The sequence below is a fragment of the Myotis lucifugus genome, unplaced genomic scaffold (assembly GCF_000147115.1).
Source record: "Myotis lucifugus unplaced genomic scaffold, Myoluc2.0 scaffold_725, whole genome shotgun sequence".
Taxonomy (NCBI): Eukaryota; Metazoa; Chordata; class Mammalia; order Chiroptera; family Vespertilionidae; genus Myotis; species Myotis lucifugus.
The window spans coordinates 177,069-199,509 of record NW_005871773.1 but is presented as its reverse complement, the minus strand read 5'-3'; the positions used below and the strand labels follow the sequence as shown (position 1 = coordinate 199,509).

The following is a 22,441-nucleotide window of genomic DNA, read 5'->3' as shown; positions in this document are numbered from 1 at the left end:
CCACAACCTGGGCATGTGCCCTTAACCAGAAATCGAACCCGGGACCCTTCAGTTCAAAGGCCGACACTCTATCCACTGAGCCAAACCGGCTAGGGCCTATTTGACTTTTTCAAAGGGTCAAAACGCCTTGAAGAAGAATGAAGCATCTCAGCATTCATGTCACAGTAATTACATGAATTCGTGTAATTCACGGGTGTTACAACTCACCTCACCATTCTTTCCACATTGTTCCTGTAAATGCAGACTCTGACTAATAATGAAGCTTGTAGGTAAACAGCATGTTTCTAGAAGAATCCTAGGAACTCATTTTAGACGATATGAGCTATGACATTCACAGTTCTGGGAGATTTGATGACCCTAAACCTTAGAACCAGGAGGACAAAGGCTAGGATGACGCACACTGGACCGTCACCTGACCACTTGCAAGATCCTTATCAGATTGGAATGTGCCTGACACCACCTAGAGAACTACTCAAGCCCCGCCCCCTGACCTCTTTTCTCTGTTTGGCTTCTCCCTCCTTATAAAAGCCTCTGCCTGCACTGAGATGTGCAGATGGGTTTTGGGACAAGCTTGCCCCATTTTCTCAGGTTGCCAGCAGCTGAATAAACCTCTTTCCTTCCTGACGACCACCTGTCTCACAGGATAGGTTTCTGGGGTGTGAGTCAGTGGTACCTTGTTTTTTCTGGACACATTCCTGGTACATGGACTCCTGGGAATATGTATATCATGTTCATGTTCTTTCTTCTGCAGCTGATAGGGGGAAGGAGAGACCGGTCACAGAAGAAAGGAGCAAAGAAGAGTGTTTTGCCTTCAGAGAAAGAAGAACAGGTAAGAAAAAGGTGGATGGGAGGAGGAGGAGAAAGGATTGGGGATGGAGTCTGATCTGAGGGAGGAATTTGGGCATTGTGGACTTAAGTGAGTTTAGCAGGAAAACAAACAGCTCTTGCCAAGATCATGGCTGAGGTTTGGGGAAGCAAGATATCATTCTATAAGTGATGTTATGAGACCTCAGGAATCCTACGTGCTCTTTCACCTGTCTCTTAGCTTCCTGCTTTCCCAATCAGCTATCTCAGGTATCTGTCTGTCCCTGAATATTTTGGTCCTGCCTCTCTCACGGGCACCTGAGAAGCAAGACCTCTGTTAAGAAGCCCCCCTGGACGCTTACATTAGCTTTGTTTTTCTGCCTGCTGTTAAAGATAAAGCATATTATTTGCATATTACTTGCATGGGGTGGTTTGTTCTATGGTTTGTGAGTTCCCTCTGAGATGATCAGAAAGAAGATGGTGGTGTCAGGACAAAAAGAAAAGATGATCCAACAAAAAATTTTAATTAAGAAAAGAAAAAAAGAAAAGAAAAGTAAGAGCCTGGCCAGCGTGGTTTAGTTGTTTAGCTTCAACCGAGAAACCAGGAGATCACAGTTTGATTCCCTGTCAGGGCACATGCCCGGGTTACAGTCTTGATCCCCAGTAGGAGGTGTGCAGGAGGCATCCAATCTGTGAATATCTGTCATCATTGATCTTCTTTTCTCTTTTGCTCCCTCTCCCTTCCTCTCTGAAATCAGTAAAACTATATGAAAAAAAATGAAAGAATAGTCCTTACACAGTAAGGTACAGCATAGAGTCAATGCAATTCTATATAATAAAAGGCTAATATGCAAATCGACCCAATGGCAGAACACCTGGTTGCTATGACACACACTGAACACCGGGGACAGATGCTCATGTGAAGAGCTCTCCACTGGTGGTCAGTGCACTCCCACAGGGGTAGCACCGCTCAGCCCAAAGCCAAGCTCACAGCTGCCAAGCACAGGGGTTGGTGGGAGCCTCCACAGCAGCACTAAAGCAGGCCTAAGCCATCAGTTGGACATCCTCATGTGGTCTGGGACTGCGAGAGGCCGCAGGGCTGACTGAGGAATGCCCCCCAAGTGCATGATTTTTGTGCACTGAGCCTCTAGTAATATTACAATAACTGTGTATGGTTTCAGATGGGTATGAGATTAATTGCATGATTTCTTAGTCCATTATATCATATCTATTCATTGGGTTGTACCCCTGAAATGAACCTAATGTTCTATGTCAACTGTCATTTTAAAAATGTTTTAAAAATTCTATAGGACCATGTTACCTTCACAGAGACATATTTTACTTCAAGTATGTTTTGTACAGTTTGTTCTAGAAGAAAGATCTAAAGCTAAAAAGAAAGAAAAGTTGAGATTTATAAATTTGCAAAATAAAACAAAGGCAACCACAAACACAACCGTAGAAACCATAAAGATAAAAGCCGATGTAAAATGCATTTGGAGACCCAATCCCCTCTCTTTCGATACCAGGATCGAAGTACTGAGAGGCTCTGAGAAGCTGTGGCTGTTGCTCTTTGGACCACGGAGGGGTCATGGCTGAGCTCCCATCAAAGGTGCACCTCAACTCGCACCCCATTTGCCTGAGGATCCATGGGCCCTGGGTGTATGAGGACGAGAACCAGCGTACATGGCTTCATCTGTTTATGGAGACAGGAGGTGTCCTGCAAGTACTGTTGCGCCAGGAAGACATCCCCATTGGGCATACTGCAATCACCAAAAGCCTGCTCACCTCTAGCATCATGCCTTTGATGTGGACGTTGAACACTGAAGGCCAGTACGAGGACCACATATGCCGGTTCTGGCGCATCGTGCACCACGTCAAGGTGGATGGAGTGGAGGAAATGATCCTAGAGCTGATGGAAGAAGCCGAGGACACATGATGGGGTCCCTGGCTCTTGTCAACTTAAGCTCAAGTCCAGCTGGCCTGCCAATGGGACATGTATAGTTCTGTTCACCTTTTTACTAAGCTCTGTTATTCTATCTGCCACCACCTGGGTGCGAGGGCACATTGATTTCTCTCTCTCTCTCTCTCTCTCTCTCTCTCTCTCTCTCTCTCCTGCGCACGAGCTCTCTTTCTCCTTCTTCTTCTTTTACTTCTTCTTTTTCTCGTCCTCCTCATTCTTCTCCATCTTCTTCTCCTTCTTCTTCTTCTTCTTCTTCTTCTTCTTCTTCTTCTTCTTCTTCTTCTTCTTCTTCTTCTTTTTCTTCTTCTTCTTCTTCTTCTTCTTCTTCCTCTCCACCTCCTCCTCCTCCATTACCTCTGTCTCTCTGTTTCTCTCTGTCTCCCTTCCTCATTCTCAAATGAATAAAACCCTTTTGAGCCAACCTGGTGTTTCTCGTTGGTTGAGGAACGACCTATTGATATAGAGGTCAAGGTCCAATTCCTGGTCAGGGCACAGACAAGAGTTAACCAATGAGCCCTAGCTGGTTTGGCTCAGTGAATAGAGGGTTAGACTGTGGACTCTGGAAGGCCCCAGGTTCAATTCTGGTCAAGGGCACATGCTCTGGTTGTGGGCTCGATCCCCAGTAGTGGGCGTGCAGGAGGCACCCGATGTATGATTCTCTCTCATCATTGATGTTTCTCGCTCCCTTCCTGAATGAAATCAATCCTGTATAGTAAAAGTCTAATATGCTAAGTTTCCAGTCGACCAGTCATCTGTTCAACCAATCAAAGCATAATATGCAAATGATATACTAAGGTTGCTCAACTGCTCGCTATGACATGCATTGACCACCAGGGACAAGACATTCAGACTGGTAGGTCATCTTGCTGCTGGGGTCTGGCTGATTGGGACTGAGTGAGACATGCTGGAAACACCCTGGAGCCCTCCCATCGTCCCTCCCCAGCTGGCCAACCTCCCGTGTCCCTCCCCAGACCTAATGGGGCACCGGTGGGGTGCCTTGGCCTGGCCTGTGCCCTCTCTTAATCTGGGACCCCTTCAGTGCTGTCAGAGAGCCATTTTAGGCCGATCCCAGCAGGACAGGCCGAATTCGTGCACTGGTCCTCTATTAAAAATATATTAGAGAAAGAGAAGGAAAAAAAAGTGAAGCTTGAAAATATTAGCCCAGCCCCGGTAGGCAAGGCTCGAAGACATCACTGGAAATAGTTTTCATTTCAATGACCAGCATTCTCATTGTTTGATCTCCTGAGGTTCGTCAACCGATACTACCCTCTCCAAAAAAAGAACGAATGTTTGGGGGATTACGGGTGTTTTATGCTGATCATGTGTTTCCTTTCAGGAATTACGTGGGATGTCAGGGCTCGTCTCCTGAAGGCTCGAGCCGGCTCTGTGTATGGCTTTAGTATCTAGCTCTGGATGCATTTGGGTTTTTAATTGTGTTTAGCACTAAACAGCCCCAAACAAAGCCCAGCGATCATAAAATTAATCTACCATCGCACCAGAGAGAGGAGGCTGGAGAGGGAGCTGGGGGGATCCCCAGAAATCAATTTCAGGGCATTCATGGTTGCATTAAAGAGATCACTGACTGCTGATTAAATTCTCCTCTTGCAGGAAAGTGTCTGCAAATGCAAATTGACACCTTTAAGGCTGAGGACTGGGGAGCATGAGGGATGTGTTTCTAAGGTGTGTTTCTCATATTCAAAATATTGCACTTCCGGCCTGGCCTGCGTGGCTCAGTGGTTGAGCATCGACCTATCAAACAGGCGGTCATGGTTCGATTCCCGGTCAAGGGCACATCCCCGGGCTTCGGGCTCGATCGCCAGTAGCTCGGTCTGGGAGGCGGCCTATCCATGATTCTCTGTCATCATGGATGTTTCTCTCCCTCTCGATTTCCCTTCCTCTCTGAGTCAATAAAATAATTTAAAAAAATATTAGCAATGGCTGCATTCAGATGGCATGCACATTGTGTTAAAATACTTTATTATTTTTTGGTTTAACATACCAGGTGGGTAGTCATTTAAAGACGACCTAGCGCCCGAGCTGCTTTGGCTCAGTGGATAGAGCGTCGGCCTGCGGACTGAAGGGTCCCCGGGTTTGATTCCAGTCAAGGGCACATGCCCGGGTTGCGGGCTCGATCCCCAGTGGGGAGCGTGCAGGAGGCAGCTGGTCCATGATTCTCTCTCATCGTCACTGATATTTCTATCCCTCCCTCTCCCTTCCTCTCTAAAATCAATAAAAATTATGTATATATTTTTCAAGAGCCCACAGCCTCGAGATTTGTCATGTGTCCCCCTGCAGACACTGTCTCCTGACCCTTTTGGGCTTGATTCCTTCGAGGGCAGTATGAGGGTGACATTTGAATTATGTTGTGTGTTTTTCTACCCTTTTTTATTTTTTTATTTTCTTCTCCTAAATGCCAACTGTCAGGTGCCTGACATGTCCTTACACCCCCATTCATCTTTCCTTCCTAACTGGGGAAGAGCTTGCCTCAGTCCAGGTCATTGATTGGGAGTTTTGTTTTGTTTTGTTTTGTTTTTTATTTCAGAGTTGAAGGGAGAGGGAGAAACATCCCTGATGAGAGAGAATTATGGATCGGCTGCCTCCTGCAGGCCTCCACCTGGGCATGGAGCCTACAACCCTGGCATGTGCCCTTGACTGGAATCCAACCCAGAACCCATCAGGCCGAAGCTCTATCCACTGAGCCAGACCAGTTAGGGTTGCATATCTATACTAATAAAAGGGTAATATGCTAATTAGACCCAGGTTGACTGGACACCTTCCAGACATCTGACTCCCTTCTGGACAAAGCCATGGTGGCCGGGGCCGAGGCAGAGGTGGTTAGGGGCATTCAGGCTTTCAGGGGAGGGCAGTTGGGGGCGATTAGGCTGGAAGGCGAGGGCAGTTAGGGGCGATCAGGCCAGCAGGGGAGAGCAGTTACAGGCAATCAGGCTGGCAGGGAGGGCAGTTGGGGGCGAGGAGGCTGGCAGGGGGGCAGTTGGGGGCGATCAAACCAGCAGGGGAGGGCATTTGGGGATGATCAGGCTGGCAGGGAGGGCAGTTGAGGGCGATCAGGTCGGCAGGGGAGGGCAGTTGGGGGCAATCAGGCCAGCAGACAGGTGAGTGGTTAGGAGCCAGGATTATGAGATTAATCCTGCATTAATCTCAGTACCTGGATTATGAGAGGGATGTCCCAGGAGTCCCAGATTGGAGAGGGTGCAGGCCTGGCTGAGGGACACTCTCACCCGCCCCCGTGCACAAATTTCGTGCACTGGGCCTCTAGTCATTTTATAATTCTCTGAGGGATTTTGCCATGGATAGGGCTTGAGTTGCTGTGAGAAGGGACATGCTTCGAAGCTCCCTCCCCAAGTCCTTCTGTTCATTTACTGACAGGGTCTGACCTGTGTCAACAAGATAAGGGCTTTCTTGCAAAAGGGCCTATAAATCAGCAGCCAATTCCCTGAGGGGAATGCGTCATATGCTTCCCCTGTTTCAGAGTAAATTTGCAGACGACGGAAATCTGAGGTGGGCATGAGAGTTTGTTATTTAGATACTGAGCTCTGGTGAATTTATTTCAGTTTATTTTTAAGAAGATATTTTTATTGATTTCAGAGAGGAAGGGAGAGGGAGAGAGAAACATCAAAGTTGAGAGAGAATCATGGACCGGCTGCCTCCTGCACACCCGCTGCTGGGGATCGAGCCCATAACCCGGGCATGTGTCCTGACCAGGAATTGAATCTTGACCTCCTGGTTCCTAGGTTGATGCTCAACCACTGAGCCACGCCGGCCGGGCAAGCCCACACATTTGATAGCATTAATATCCTGGTTATGATTAACAGGAAGCTGGTTAACAATCACCAAGTCTGTTCTCAGCAGATTGCTGGGGGAAGGGAATGGACAATAGACACACGCCCAGTGAGGTCTGGGTGACGTGAGGGATGCTTAGCTGTCAGTCACACCTTGGAGCCAGTCAGTGGCTCAAATAGGCATGGACACTGCAAGGGCATGAAATCTGAGATACTTAACTGCTGGACACAGGGTCCTCTTGCTCTCTCTCTCTGCTTGCACCTGATCCATGGCTTGTGGGACTCTTGCACTCTGCACTCACCCATGAGGCCCACAGCCATGTGGGACACACACAATGGACTGATGGACTGTAACTATTAATTCATCATCTATTTGTTCATCTATCCATCTACCATCAATCCACAATCCATCTATCCATCCATCCATCCATGCATCCATCCACTCATCCACCATTTCTCCATCCATCCATCCACCCAACATCTATCCATCCATCACTTATGAACCTATTTATACAATTATCTATCTACCCATTCATTCACCCATTCATTCATATCCATTGATTCATCATTTGTTCATTTATCCATCTACCATCCCATTCACCATTCATCTACCCATCTCTCCATCCATCCATCCATACATCCTTACATCCACTTATTCATTCATCCATCTATCCATCCATCTATCCATCCATCATTCATGCACCCATTTATCCAACCATCTATCTACCCATTCATTCACCCATCCATTCATATCCATTAATTCATCATGTATTTGTTCATCTATCCATCTACCATCCATCCACCATCCATCTACTCATCTATCCATCCATCTATCCATGCATCCATCCATTCATCTGCATCTATCTCTTTATCCATCCACTCATCCACTATTTATCCATCCATCCACCATCTATCCATCCATCACTCATGAACTTATTTATACAACCATCTATCTACCCATTCATTCACCCATTCATTCAAATCCATTAATTCATCATTTGTTCATCTATCCATCTACCATCCCATCCACCATCCATCTACCCATATATACATATATCCATCCATCCATCCATTCATCCTTCCATCTACTTATTCATTCATCCATCCATCCATCCATCCATCCATCCATCCATCCATCCACTCATCCACCATTTATCCATCCATTCACCATCTATCCATCCATCATTCATGCACCTATTTATCCAACCATCTATATACTCATTCATTCATTTCCATTAATTCATCATGTATTTGTTCATCTATCCATCATACCATCCATCCACCATCTATCCATCCATCCATCCATCCATCCATCCATCTACTTATCCATTCATCCATCCATTCATCTGCATCTATCTCTTCATCAATCCATCCATCCCATCCATCCATCCATCTACTTATCCATTCATCCATCCATTCATCTGCATCTATCTCTTCATCAATCCATCCATCATCCATCCATTCATCCATAGAAAGAGAGAGAGAGAGAGAGAGAGAGAGAGAGAGAGAGAGAGAGAGAATTCGCAGTGCTTTCCATCCTCATACATTTCTGTTGAGCGTGGACAGCATAATTGACTTGAAGGTCTAATAGTGGCTGAAAGACACGCCAACCAGCTGAACAAATAGCAGTCACAGCCACTCAAGAAGGCAAGCCATCCCCCGTGAAAACAAACTCAGACCCCGTGAGCTCTCCTTTTGTGAGTCTTTTGCATTCAAATTGGTCGTGTGTGAGCCAAGATAAACACGGCTGGCCTTTCGCTAATAGAAGGGTGCTCCCCAAACAGCGACCCTTGTCTTAAATGACATGACAAATATTAAAGGGAAAGGGGTTGATCCTCTATCAGAATGCAAACTTCCTCAGAGCATGCTGCCTGCAAAAGCCCTTTATTTTTCTCCTGTTAATCTTTACTGTTGAAATTATTAATAGGTCTTCCTTTTTTTCCCCCGCATTAACCTCTTGCAGCCCGCTCCCATCCCCCACAAGTCCTCACCATCTCATGGTCTGTGTCCATGGGTGATGCATATATGCACACAAGTTCATTAGTTGATCTCTTCCCACTTCCCCCCCTCCCCTGCCTTCCCTCTGACATTCAACAGTCTGTTCATCCTTCTATGACTCTGAGTCTATTTTTTAAAAATATCTATATATTTACTGATTTCAGAGTGGAAGAGAGAGAGAGAAACATCAATGATGAGAGAGAATCATGGACCAGCTGCCTCCGGCACGCCCCCTACTGGGGATCGAGCCTACAACCCGGGCATGTGCCTTATATCAGAATCGAACCCGAGACACTTCAGTCCACAGGCCGATGCTGTATCCAGTGAGTCAAACCAGCTAGGACCATATTTTTTATTTCTTCTTCTTCTTCTTCTTCTTCTTCTTCTTCTTCTTCTTCTTCTTCTTCTTCTTCTTCTTCTTCTTCTCCTCCTCCTCCTCCTCCTCCTCCTCCTCCTCTGCTTCTTCCACCTCTTCCTTCTAATTCTTCTTCTTCCTCTTCTTAAAGAATACCTTTCAAGCCCAGCCATATGGCTCAGGGGTTAACCATCGATCTATGAACCAGGAGGTCACAGTTCGATTCCCGGTCAGGGCACATGCCCAGGTTGTGGGCTCCATTCCCAGTAGTGGGTGTGCAGGAGGCAGCTGGTCTATGATTCTCTCTCATCATGGGTGTTTCTCTCTCTCCCTCTCCCTTCCTCTCTCTGAAGTCAATACAAATATATTTTAAAAATAAAAATAAAAGAGAAGTCACAGTAAGTATAACTGAGGTTGAAAAGCAGGTCAGTGAGAGAGGAAGGTGGCTGCATGTTACCAGCGATCATGGCCAGGATCTCGAGTTTTGCCCAAGGGCAAGGATGGAAATGCCTCGTTGAGAAAAAATGTTGACGCAAATCTGTGTTTCTGTTTCCTTTAATGCAGTGGTTCTCAACCTTCCTAAGGCAGCGACCCTTGAATGCAGTTCCTCATGCTGTGGGGACCCCTAACCATAAAATTATTTTTGTTGCTACTTCATCACAATATCTATATCATCTATATCTATATCTATATCTATATCTATATCTATATCTATATCTGAATCTATACCTATATCTAAATCTATGTCTATATCATCTATATCTATATCTATATCTAAATCTATATCTAAATCTATATCTATATCTATATCTATATATCTATTTATATATCTATCTATATCAGTTGTTCTCAACCTTCCTAATGCCACGACCCTTGAATGCAGTTCCTCATGCTGTGGGGACCCCCAACCGTAAAATTATTTTCGTAGCTGCTTCATCACTGTCATGTTGCTGCTGTGATGAATCGTCATGGAAATATCTGATCTGCAGGATGGATTTTCATGGTTACACATTGAACATCATGAAAGCATAGTGATTCATCACAAAAACAATATGTAATTATAGATGTGTTTTCCGACGGTCTTAGGCAACCCCTATGAAAGGGTCATTCGACCCCCAAAGGGGTCGCGACCCACAGGTTGAGAACCGCTGCTTTCATGGGTAAAGACAAAGATGGGTGACGTCTATTCTCTGAATCCCTCCTAATGGCCTCACCTCATTCATGGACCAGCTTTGTAGGGAGCAGACATAGAATCATGGAGACGAGCTATGGGTACGGGAAAGATGAATCCTGTTCTGTTCACAAGGATTGTTTTGCTCTGATGAGAGAAAACACATGCTGTCCTGCCTGGGAGTTAAACGCCCTGGGATGTGGGAGTCCTCATTGGAATGCAGTCCCTCCTCTTTTTCCAAGAACTGCCTGTCGTCATGGAAATGGTCACAACCTTGTCTCTGTCGAAATCTGGCCCCAGGGGCACCCAGCCTTTTTGAGCTCAGCCTGCAATGGCTGTAGCCTGTAGCTATTACACCATGCCTCCTTCCCCAGGCCTAGCATTCCAACTTCCCCTGATGTAATCTTTTTAAAAAAACAAATATATTTACATATATTTTTTTGATTTCAGAGAGGAAGGGAGAGGTAGAGAGAGATAGCAAATATCCATGATGTTTTTGTGCACTGAGCCTCTAGTAATATTATAACTGTGTATGGTGTCAGATGGGTATGAGATTAATGCCATGATTTCTTAGTCCATTATATAATGTCTAATCATTGGGGTGTACCCCTGAAATAAACTTAAGGTTCTATGTTAACTGTCATTTAAAAAATGTTTTTAAAATTCCATAGGACCATGTTACATTCATAGAGTCATATTTTACCTTACCTACTTTTTGTACAGTTTGTTTGAGAAGAGAGCTCCAAAACTGAAAAGAAAGAAAAGTTGAGATTTATAAATTTGCAAAATAAACCAAAGGCAACCACAAACACAACCGTAAAAACCATAAAGATAAAAGCCGAGGTCAAATGCGTTTGGAGACCCATCCCCTGTCTTTCGATACCAGGACAGAAGTAGCGAGAGGCTCTGAGAAGCTGTGGCTGTTGCTCCTTGGACCACGGAGGGGTCATGGCCGAGCTCCCATCGACCGTGCACCTCACCTCGCACCCCATCTGCCTGAGGATCCGTGGGCCCTCGGTGTATGAGGACGAGAACCAGCGCACATGGCTGCATCTCATCATGGAGACAGGAGGTGACCTGCAAGAACGGTTGTGCTCGGTCGACTACCCCAGTGGGCGTATCGCACTCACCACCAGCCCGCTGACCTCGAGCACCATGCTTTCATGGTGGACGCTCCACCTTGGCAGCCAGTACCTGGACTCCATGGGCCGGTTCTGGCGCATCGTGCAGCACGTCAAGGAGAATTGCGTGGAGGAAATGATCCTTGAGCTGATGGAAGACTCGTAGGACATGTGATGGGGTCCCTGGTTCTTGTCAACCTGAGCCCCAGTCCTACTGGACTGCTGGTGTGACGTGTATAGTTCTGTTCACCTTTTTAATAAGCTCTATTGTTGTACCTGCCACCCCCTGGGTGTGAGGGCACATTGATGTCTCTCTCTCTCTCTCTCTCTCTCTCTCGCTCTCTTTCTTCTTGTTCTTATTCTTCTTGTTGTTCTTGTTCTTCTTCTCCTTTCTCTCTCTGTCTCTTTGTCTCTCTGTCTCTCTCTGTCTCTCTCTCTCTCTCTCTCAAATCAATAAAAGCATTTTGATCCAAGCTGGTGTTTCTCAGTGATTGAGGGACGACATATGAACCCAGAGGTCACGGTTCGATTCATGTTATGGGCACAGTCAAGAGTTAACCAATGAGCCCTAGCTAGTTTGGCTCAGTGGATAGAGGATTGGACTGTGGACTCTGGAAGGTCCCAGGTTCGATTGTGGTCAAGGGCACATGCTCTGGTTGTGGGCTCGATCCCAATTAGGGGCATGCAGGAGGCACCCGATGTATGATTCTCTATCATCATTGATGTTTCTCACTCCCTTCCTGTATGAAATCAATCATATATAATAAAAGCCTAATATGCTAAGTGTCCAGTCGACCGGTCATCTGTTCAACAAATCAAAGCATAATATGCAAATGATATACTAAGATTGATCTACTGCTCGCTATGACATCCATTGACCACCAGGGACAAGACTTTCAGACTGGTAGGTTAGCTTGCTGCTGGGGTCTGGCTGATCGGGACTGAGTGAGACATGCTGGACACACCGTGCAGCCCTCCCATGGTCCCTCCACAGCTGCCCAACCTCCCGTGTTCCTCCCCAGACCTATTGGGACACTGGTGGGGTGCCATGGACTGGACTGTGCCCTCTCGTAATCTGGGACCCTCTCGTAATCTCATTGTTTGCCTCAGTCCAGGTCATTGAGTTGGGAGTTGTTTCTATATTTTTATTTTTTTCAGAGAGGAATGGAGAGGGAGAGATTTAGAAACATCCATGATGAGAGAATCATGGATCGGCTGCCACCTTCAGGTCCCTCACTGGGGATCAAGCCCACAACCTGGGCATTTGCCCTTGACTGGGAATCGAACCCGGGACCCTTCAGTTTGCAGGCCAACACTCTAACCACTGAGCCAAACCAGCCAGGGCCAATTTGACTTTTTTAAAGGGTGCAAATGATTTGAAGAAGAACGAAGCATCTTAGCTTTCATGTCACAGTGGGAATTACAACTCACCTCACAATTCTTTCCTAATTGTTCCTGTAAATGCAGACTCTGACTAATAGTGAAGCTTGTAGATAAACAGCATGTTTGTATAAGAATCCTAGCAAATAATTTTACAAGATGTGAACACTGGACGTCACCTGACCACTTGCAAGATCCTTATCAGATTGGACTGTGCCTGTTGGCATGTAGAGACCTTCTCAAGCCCCGCCCCCTGACCTCTTTGCTCTGTTTGGCCTCTCCCTCCTTATAAAATCCTCTGCCTGCACTGAGATGTGCAGATGGGTTTTGGGACCAGCTTCCCCCTTTTTCTCAGGTTGCCGGCACCTGAATAAACGTCTTTCCTACCTCACCACCACCTGTATCACGGAACTGGTTTCTGGGGTGTGAGTCAGGGGAACCTTGTTTTTTCTGGACACATTCCTGGTACATGGACTCCTGGAAATATGTGTATCATGGCCATGTTCTTTCTTCTGCAGGTGACAGGGGAAGTAGAGACTGGTCACAGAGAAAAGGAGTGAAGAACGGTACTTTACATTCAGAGCAAGAAGAACAGGTAAGAAAAAGACGGATGGTAGGAGGAGGAGGAAGGATTGGGGATGGAGTCTGATCTGAGTGAGGAATTTGGACTTTGTGGACTAAAGTGAGTTTAGCAGCAAAACTATAGAGCTCTTTCCAAGAGCATGGCTGAGGTTTGAAGAAGGGAGCGATCATTCTATAAGTGATGTTATGAGACCTCAGGAATCCTACTTGCTGTTTCACCTGTCTCTTTGCTTCCTGTTTGCCTGATCACCTATCCTAGTATCTGTCTGTCCCTGAATATTTTGGTCTTGCCTCTCTCTCCAGCACCTGAGAAGCAAGACTGCTGTTAAGAAGCCCACCTGGATGCAGAAGTTAGCTTTGTTTCTCTGCCACCTGTTAAAGGTAAAGCATATTATATGAGATCCCTCTGAGTTGATCAGAAAAAAGGAGGTGGTGTAACGAGAAAAAGAAAATTTGAACCAACTACAAAGTTTTAATTAAGAAAAAAGGAAAAGTAAAGAAAAGAAAAGAATAGAAAAGAAAAGAAAAGGAAAGAAAAGAAAAGAAAAGAAAAGAAAGAAAAGAAAAGAAAAGAAAAGAAAAGAAAAGAAAAAAGAAAAGAAAGGAAAAGAGCCCAGCTGGCATGGTTCAGTTGTTCAGCTTAAACCTAGGAATAAGGAGATGTGGATTCAATTCCCAGTCATGGCACATGCCCGGGTTACAGTTTTGGCCCCCAGGAGGGTGCGTGCAGGAGGCAACCAATCTGTGATTCTCTGTCCTCATTGATCTTTCTCTTTCTCTCCCTCTCCCTTCCTCTCTAAAATCATTAAAAGTATATGAAAAAAACGAAAGAATAGTCATGGCACAGTAAACTAGAGCATTGAGTCAATCCTATATAATAAAAGTCTAATATGAAAATCGACCAAACGGCAGAATGACTGGTCGCTATGACACACACTGACCACCGGGGGAAGATACTCATGGCAGGAGCTGTCCACAGGTGGTCAGTGCACTCCCACAAGGGGAGATCCGCTCAGCCAAAAGCCAGGCTCACATCTGCCGAGTACAAGGGGGTGGTGGGAGCCTTCAGGGCAGCACTAAAGCGAGCCTAAGCTGTCAGTTGGACATCCATCAAGGGGTCCCGGATTGTGAGAGGCCACAGGGCTGACTGAAGGACGCCCACAAGTGCATGAATTCTGTGCACTGAGCCACTAGTAATATTATCATAACTGTGTATGGTGTCAGAAGGGTATGAGATTAATTGCATGATTTCTTAGTCCATTATATAATATCTAATCATTGGGGTGTACCCCTGAAATTAACCTAAGGTTGTATGTCAACTGTCATTTGAAAAATATTTTAAAAATTCTATAGGACCATGTTACTTTCACAGAGTCACATTACAATTCAAGTATGTTTTGTACAGTTTGTTTTAGAAGAGAGATCTAAAGATAAAAAAGAAAGATAAGTTGAGATTTACAAATTTGCAAAATAAACCAAAGGCAACCACAAACACAACCGTAAAAACCATAAAGATGAAAGCCGAGGTCAAATGCTTTTGGAGACCCCATCCCCTGTCTTTCGATACCAGGACCGAAGTGTTGAGAGGCTCTGAGAAGCTGTGGCTGTTGCTCCTTGGACCACGGAGGGGTCATGGCCAAGCTCCCGTCGAAGGTGCACCTCAGCTCGCACCCCATCTGCCTGACTATCCGTGGGCACTCGGTGTATGAGGACGAGAATGATCGCACGTGGCTGCATGTCGACATGGACACAGAAGGTGACCGGAAAGTACGGTTGCGCCAAGAAGACATCCCCAGTGGGCATATCTCACACACCACCAGTCTGCTGACCTTGACCACCATGCCTTGGCTGTGGACGCTCCACCCTGGCAACAAGTACATGGACTACCTGCGCCGGTTCTGGCGCATCGTGCACCATATCAAGGAGAATGGCGTGGAGGAAATGATCCTTGAGTTGATGGAAGACTCATAGGACACGTGATGGGGTCCCTGGCTCTTGTCAACCTGAGCCCCAGACCTGCTGGCCTGCCGGTGGGACGTGTATAGTTCTGTTCACCTTTTTAATAAGCTCTGTTGTTCTATCTGCCTCCCCCTGGGTACGAGGTCACATTGATGTCTCTCTCTTGCTCTCTCTCTCTCTCTCTCTCTCTCTCTCATTCTTCTTCTTTTGTTGTTGTTGCTGTTGTTGTTGTTGTTGTTGTTCTTCTTCTTCTTCTTCTTCTTCTTCTTCTTCTTCTTCTTCTTCTTCTTCTCCTCCTCCTCCTCCTCCTCCTCCTCCTCCTCCTCCTTTCTCTCTTTCTCAGTCTCTTTGTCTCACTGTCTCTCTCTGTCTCTCTCCCTCTCTTTCAAATCAATAAAAGAATTTTGAGCCACGCTGGTGTTTCTCAGTGGTTGAGGGACGATCTATGAACCTGGAGGTCACGGTTCGATTCCTGGTCTGGGAGCAGACAAGAATTAACCAATGACCCCTAACTTGTTTGGCTCAGTGGATAGAGGTTTGAAATGTGGACTCTGGAAGATCCCAGGTTCGATTCTGGTCAAGGGCACAGGCTCTGCTTGTGGGCTCGATCTCCAGTACAGGGCATGCAGGAGGCACCCGATGTATGTTTCTAGCTCCCTTCGTGTATGAAATCAATCCTACATAATAAAAACCTAATATTCTAAGTATCCTGTTGACCGGTCATCTGTTCAACCAATCAAAGCATAATATACAAATGATATTCGAAAGTTGCTCAACTACTCACTATGACATGCATTGACTACTAGGGACAATACATTCAGACTGTAGGTCAGCTTGCTGCTGGGGTCTTGCTGATTGGGACTGAGTGAGACGGTCTGGACAGGCCCTGGAGCCCTCCAATGGTCCCTCCCCAGCTGGCCAACCTCCCATGTCCTTCCCCAGACCTAATGGTGCACCGGTGGGGTCCCTTGGCCTGGCCTGAATACTCTGATAATCTGGGACCTCTTGGGGATGTCAGAGAGCCAGTTTCAGACTATCCGCGCAGGCCAGGTCAAAGCACCACACTGGTGCATGAATTCGTGCACCAGGCCTCTAGTAAAAATATATTAAACAGAGAAAGAAATAGAAAAAGACCTTATGCCTGAAAATATTAGCCCATCCCCAGTAGACAAGGCTCAAAGACAGCACTGGAAATAGTTTTCATTTCAATGACCAGCGTTCTCATTGTTTGATCTCCTGAGGTACGTCAACCTATACTACCCTCTCCAAATAAGAATGAATGTTTGGGGGATTATGGGTGTTTTATGCTGATCATCTCTTTCCTTTGAGGAATTACGTGGGATGTCAGGGCTCGTCTCCTGAAGTCTCCAGCGGGTTCTGTGTATGGCTTTAGCATCTAGCTCTGGATGCATTTGGGTTTTTAGTTGCGTTTAGCACTAAACAGCCCCAAACAAATCCCAGCCATATAAAATTCATGTAGCATCACACCAGAGAGATGCGGCTGGAGAGGGAGCTGGAGGGAGCCCCAGAAATCAATTTCAGGGCATCCATGGTTGCATTAAAGAGATCACTGGCTGCTGATTAAATTCACCTCTGGCAGGAAAGTGTTTGCAAATGAACATTGAGAACTTTAAGGCTGAGGACTAGGGAGCGTGAGGGATGTGTTTCTAAGGTGTGTTTCTCATATTCAAAATATTGCACTTCAGGTCCAGCTGGTGTGGTTCAGTGGCTGTGTGTCGAACTATCAACCATGAGGTCAGGGTTCGATTCATGGTCAAGCTCACATGACCAGGTTGCGGGCTGGAACCCCAGTAGGGGGAGTGTGTGAGGCAGCCAATCAGTGATTCTCTCTCATCATGGATGTTTCTCTCCCTCTCGCTTTTCCTTCCTCTCTGAGTAAATAAAAACATTTAAAAAATATTAAGCAAGTGTTGCATTCAGATGCCATGCCCATTGTTTGAAAACAGTTTATTATTTTTTTTGTTTAACATACCAGGTGGGTAGTCATTTAAAGACGACGTTGCGGCCAAGCAGGTTTGGCTCGGTGGATAGAGCATCGGCCTTTTTTAAAAATATATATTTTTAATGATTTCAGAGACAAAGAGAGAGGGAGAGAGTTAGAAACATCCATGAGGAGAGAATCAAGGATCAGCCACCTCCTGCATGTCCCTCACTGTGGATCAAGCCCACAACATGGGCATGCGCCCTTGACCGGGAATCAAACCCGAGACCCTTCAATTCGAAGTCTGACACTCTATCCACTGAGCCAATCTGGCTATGGCCTATTTGACTTTTTCAAAGGGTGGAAACGCCTTGAAGAAGAACGAAGCATATCAGCATTCATGTCACAGTAATTACATGAATTCATGTAATTCATGGGTATTACTACTTACCTCACCTTTCTTTCCACATTGTTCCTGTAATTGTGGACTCTGACTAATAATGAAGATTGTAGGTAAACAGCATGTTTGTATAAGAATCCTAGAAACTAATTTTACAAGATATTAACTCTGACCTTACCCGTTCTGGGAGACTGGATGACCTTCAAACTTAGAACCAGGAGGACAAAGTCTAGGATGACGCACACTGGACAGACACCTGACCACTTGCAAGATCCTTATCAGATTGGACTGTGCCTGTCGGCACATAGAGAATTTCTCAAGCCCCGCCCCCTGACCTCTTTGCTCTGTTTGGCCTCTCCCTCCTTATAAAAGCCTCTGCCTACACTATGATGTGCAGATGGGTTCTGGAACGAGCTTCCTCCATCTTCTCAGGTTTCAGGCACCAGAATCAACCTCTTTCCTTTCTGACGACCACCTGTCTCACGGGACTGGTTTCTGGGGTGTGAGTCAGGGGAATCTTGTTTTTTCTGGACACATTCCTGGTACATGGACTCCCTGGAACAGGTGTATCATGGACATTTTCTTTCTTCTGCAGACGACAGAGGGAATCAGAGACCAGTCACAGAGGAAAGGAACGAAGAACGGTGCTTGGCCTTCAGAGCAAGAAGAACAGGTAAGAAAAAATGGATGGGTGGAGGAGGAGGAAAATTGAGGATGGAGTCTGATCTGAAGGAGGAATTTGGACTTTGTGGACTGAAGTGAGTTTAGCAGCGAAAACATACAGCTCTTGCCAAGAGCATCGCTGAGGTTTGGGGAAGGGAGAGATCATTCTATATGAGACTTGATGAATCCTACTTGCTGTTTCACCTCTCTCTTTGCTGCCTTATTTCCCCATCAACTTTCTCAGGTATCGGCCTCTCTCACCAGCACCTGAGAAGCAAGACCGCTGTTAAGAAGCCCACCTTGATGCTGATGTTAGCTGTTCCTTTATCAGCTGCTAAAGGTAAAGCATATTATTTACAAATGATTTCCATGGGTTGGGTTATTCTATGGTTTGTGAGTTCCCTCTGAGATGATAAGAAAGACGTTTGTGGTGTCAGGACAAAAAGAAAAGTTGATCCAACAACAAAGTTTTAATTAAGAAAAAAAGAAAAGAAAAGAAAAGGACATCCCTCAAGGGGTCCTGGACTGGGAGAGGCTGCAGGATTGGCTGAGGGACCCCCAAGAGTCCATAGGTTTTGAGCACTGCGCATCAAGTAATATTATAACTGTGTATGGTGTCAGATGGGTATGAGATTAACTGCATAATTTCTTAGTCAACTATATAATGTCTAATCATTGAGGTGTACCCCTGAAATGAACCTAACATTCTATTTCAACTGTCATTTAATAATGTATTAAAAATTCTACAGGACCATGTTACTTTCATAGAATCATATTTTACATTAAGTACATTTTGTACAGTTTGTTCTAGGAGAGAGATCTAAAGCTATAAAGAAAGAAAAGTTGAGATTTATAAATTTGCAAAATAGCCGAAACCGGTTTGGCTCAGTGGATAGAGCGTCGGCCTGCGGACTGAAGGGTCCCAGGTTCGATTCCGGTCAAGGGCATGTACCTTCGTTGCGGGCATATCCCCAGTGGGAGATGTGCAGGAGGCAGCTGATCGATGTTTCTAACTCTCTATCTCTCTCTCCCTTCCTCTCTGTAAAAAATCAATAAAATGTATTTTTAAAAAAAATTTGCAAAATAAACCAAAGGCAACCACAAACACAACCGTAAAAACCATAAAGAATAAAGCGAAGATAAAATGCGTTTGGAGACCCCATCCCCTGTCTTTCTATAACAGGTCCGATGTAGCGAGAGGCTCTGAGAACTGTGTCTGTTGCACCTTGGAACACGGAGGGGTCATGGCCGAGCTCCCATCAAAGGTACACCTCACCTCGCACCCCAAGTGCCTGAGGATCCTTGAGCACTTAGTATATGAGGACGAGAAGCATCGCACATGGCTGCATCTCTTCATGGACACAGGTGTCATGCAGGTACGCTTGCGCCTGGAAGACATCCCCAGTCAGCATATTGCCCTCAGCACCAGCCCGCAGACCTTGAGCACCATGCCTTGGATGTGGACGCTCCATTCTGGCAGCCAGTACGTGGACCCCTTAAACCGGTTCTGGCGCATCGTGCACCACGTCAAGGAGAATGGCGTGGAGGAAATGATCCTTGAGCTGATGGCCGACTTGTAGGACACTTGCTGGTGTCCCTGGCTCTTGTCAACCTGAGCCCCAGTCCTGCTTCTGCTGGTGGGATGTGTATAGTTCTGTTCACCTTTTTACTAAGCTCTGTTGTTCTATCTGCCACCCCCTGGGTTCCAGGGCACATTGATGTCTCTCTCTCTCTCTCTCTCTCTCTCTCTCTCTCTCTCTCTCTCTTTCTCCTTGTTCTTCTTGTTGTTCTCGTTCTTCTTCTTCTTCTTCTTCTTCTTCTTCTTCTTCTTCTTCTTCTTCTTCTCCTTCTCCTTCTCCTTCTCCTTTTTCTTCTTCTCATCCTCCTCCTTTCTCTCTCTCACTCTGAATCTTTGTCTTACTGTGTCTCTGTGTCTCTCTCTTTCTCTCTCAAATCAATAAAAGCATTTTGAGCCAAGCTGGTGTTTCTCAGTGGTTGAGGGATGACCGATGAACCTGGAGGTCACGGTTTGATTCCTGGTCAAGGCACAGACAAGAATTAACCAATGAGCCCTAGCGTGTTTGGCTAAGTGGGGAGAGGGTTGGAAAGTGGACTCTGGAAGGTTCCAGGTTTGATTCTGGTCAAGGGCACATGCTCTGGTTTTGGGATCGATCCCCAGGAGGGGGCGTGCAGGAGGCAACCAATGTATGATTCTCTCTCATCATTGATGTTTCTTGCTCCCTTCCTGTATGAAATCAATCCTATATAATAAAAGCCTAATATGCTAAATGTCTAGTCGACCTGCCATCTGTTCAACCCATCAATGGATAATATGAAAATGATATACTAAGGTTGCTCAACTGCTCACTATGACATGCATTTACCACCAGGGTCATGACATTCAGACTGGTAGGTCAGCTTGTTGCTGGGGTCTGGATGATTGGGACTGAGTGAGACATGCTGGACACATCCTGGAGCCCTCCCATGGTCCCTCCCCAGCTGGCCAACTTCCTACATCCCACCCAGGCCCCGATCGTGCACCAGTGGGGTCCCTCACCCTGGCCTGCACCCTCTCATAATCGGGCACCCCTCAGGGGATGTCAGAGAGCCAGTTTCAGCCAATCACCGCAGGCCAGGCTAAGGCACTACACTAGTGCACGAATTTGTGCACCAGGCCTCTGGTAAAAATATATTAAACAGAGAAAGACAAAGAAAAAGACCTTAAGCCTGAAAATATGAGCCCAGCCCCATTAGACAAGGCTCAAAGACATCACTGGAAATAGTTTTCATTTCTATGACCAGCGTTCTCATTGTTTGATCTCCTGAGGTTCGTCAACCGATACTACCCTCTCCAAAAAAAGAACGAATGTTTGGGGGATTACAGGTGTTTTATGCTGATCATCCCTTTCCTTTGAGGAATTACGAGGGATGCCAGGGAGCATATCCTGAGGGCTTGAACCGGCTCTGTGTATGGCTTTAGCATCTAGCTCTGGATGCATTTGGGTTTTTAGTTGTGTTTAGCACTAAACAGCCCCAAACAAAGCCCAGCGATCATAAAATTCATCTAGCATCGCACCGGAGTGAGGCGGCTGAAAAGGGAGTCGGGAAGAGTCCCAAAAATTAATTTCAGGGCATCCATGGTTGGATTAATGAGATCACTGACTGCTGATAAAATTCTCCTACTACAGGAAAGTGTTTGCAAATGCAAATTGAGACCTATAAGGCTGAGGACTGCGGAGCGTGCGGGTCATGTTTCCAAGTTGCGTTTCTCATATTCAAAATATTGCACTTCCGGCCCCGCCGACGTGGCTCAGAGGTTGAGCGTCAACCTATCAACCATGAGGCCATGGTTTGATACCCAGTCATGGGCACGTGCCCGGGTTGCGGGGTCCATCCCCAGTAGGAGGCGTGTGGGAGGCCGCCGGTCCGTGATTCTCTCTCATCATGGATGTTTCACTCCCTGTTGACTTTCTTTCCTCTCTGAGTCAATAAAATCATTTGAAAAAATATTAAGCAAGTGTTGCATTCAGATTAAATGCACATTGTTGTAAAATAGTTTATTATTTTTTTGGTTTAACATACCAGGTTGGTAGTCATTTAAAAACGACTTAGCACCCGAGATGCTTTGGCTCAGTGGATAGAGCGTCGGCCTATTTTTTCAAATATATTTTTATTGATTTCACAGAGGAAGGGAGAGGGAGAGAGTTAGAAACATCCATGATGAGAGAATCATGGATCAGCTGCTTCCTGCAAGTCCCTCATTGGGGATCAAGCCCACAACCTGGGCATGTGCCCTTGACTGGGAATCAAACCTGGGACCCTTCAGTCTGCAGGCCGACACTCTATCCACTGAGCCAAACCAGCCATGGCCCATTTGACCTTTTTAAAGGGTGGAAACGCCTTGAAGAAGAATGAAGCAGCTCAGCATTCACGTCACAGTGGGAATTACAACTCATCGCACCATTCTTTCAACATTGTTCCTGTTAATGCAGACTCTGACTAATAATGAAGCTTGTAGGTACACAGCATGTTTGTATAAGAATCCTAGCAACTAATTTTACAAGATGTGAACTCTGACCTTCCCAGTTCTGGGAGATTTGCTGACCTTCAACATTAGAACCAGGAGGACAACATCTAGGATGACGCACACTGGACTGACACTTGACCACTTGATAGATCCTTATCAGATTGTACTTTGCCTGTTGTCACGGAGAGAACTTCTCAAGCCATGACATCTGACCGCCTTGCTCTGTTTGGCCTCTCCCTCCTTATAAAAGCCTCTGCCTGCACTTAGATGTGAAAATGG

General features: G+C 45.9%; 1 protein-coding gene and 1 long non-coding RNA gene across 2 annotated transcripts; both read left to right on the top strand.

Moving 5' to 3' along the window:
• The first annotated feature begins 568 nt into the window (after window positions 1–568).
• On the top strand, window positions 569–2,552 carry LOC111823853. The gene is made up of 3 exons (XR_002826967.1): window positions 569–658; window positions 752–829; window positions 2,331–2,552. It is a non-coding gene; the product is annotated as an uncharacterized LOC111823853 (long non-coding RNA).
• Window positions 2,553–19,379: 16,827 nt separating this feature from the next.
• Window positions 19,380–19,715, top strand: LOC106694939 (T-cell leukemia/lymphoma protein 1A-like). Its single transcript, XM_014447867.1, has one exon. It carries the CDS (start codon window positions 19,380–19,382, stop codon window positions 19,713–19,715), a length of 336 nt encoding a protein of 111 aa, XP_014303353.1.
• Window positions 19,716–22,441: the final 2,726 nt, after the last annotated feature.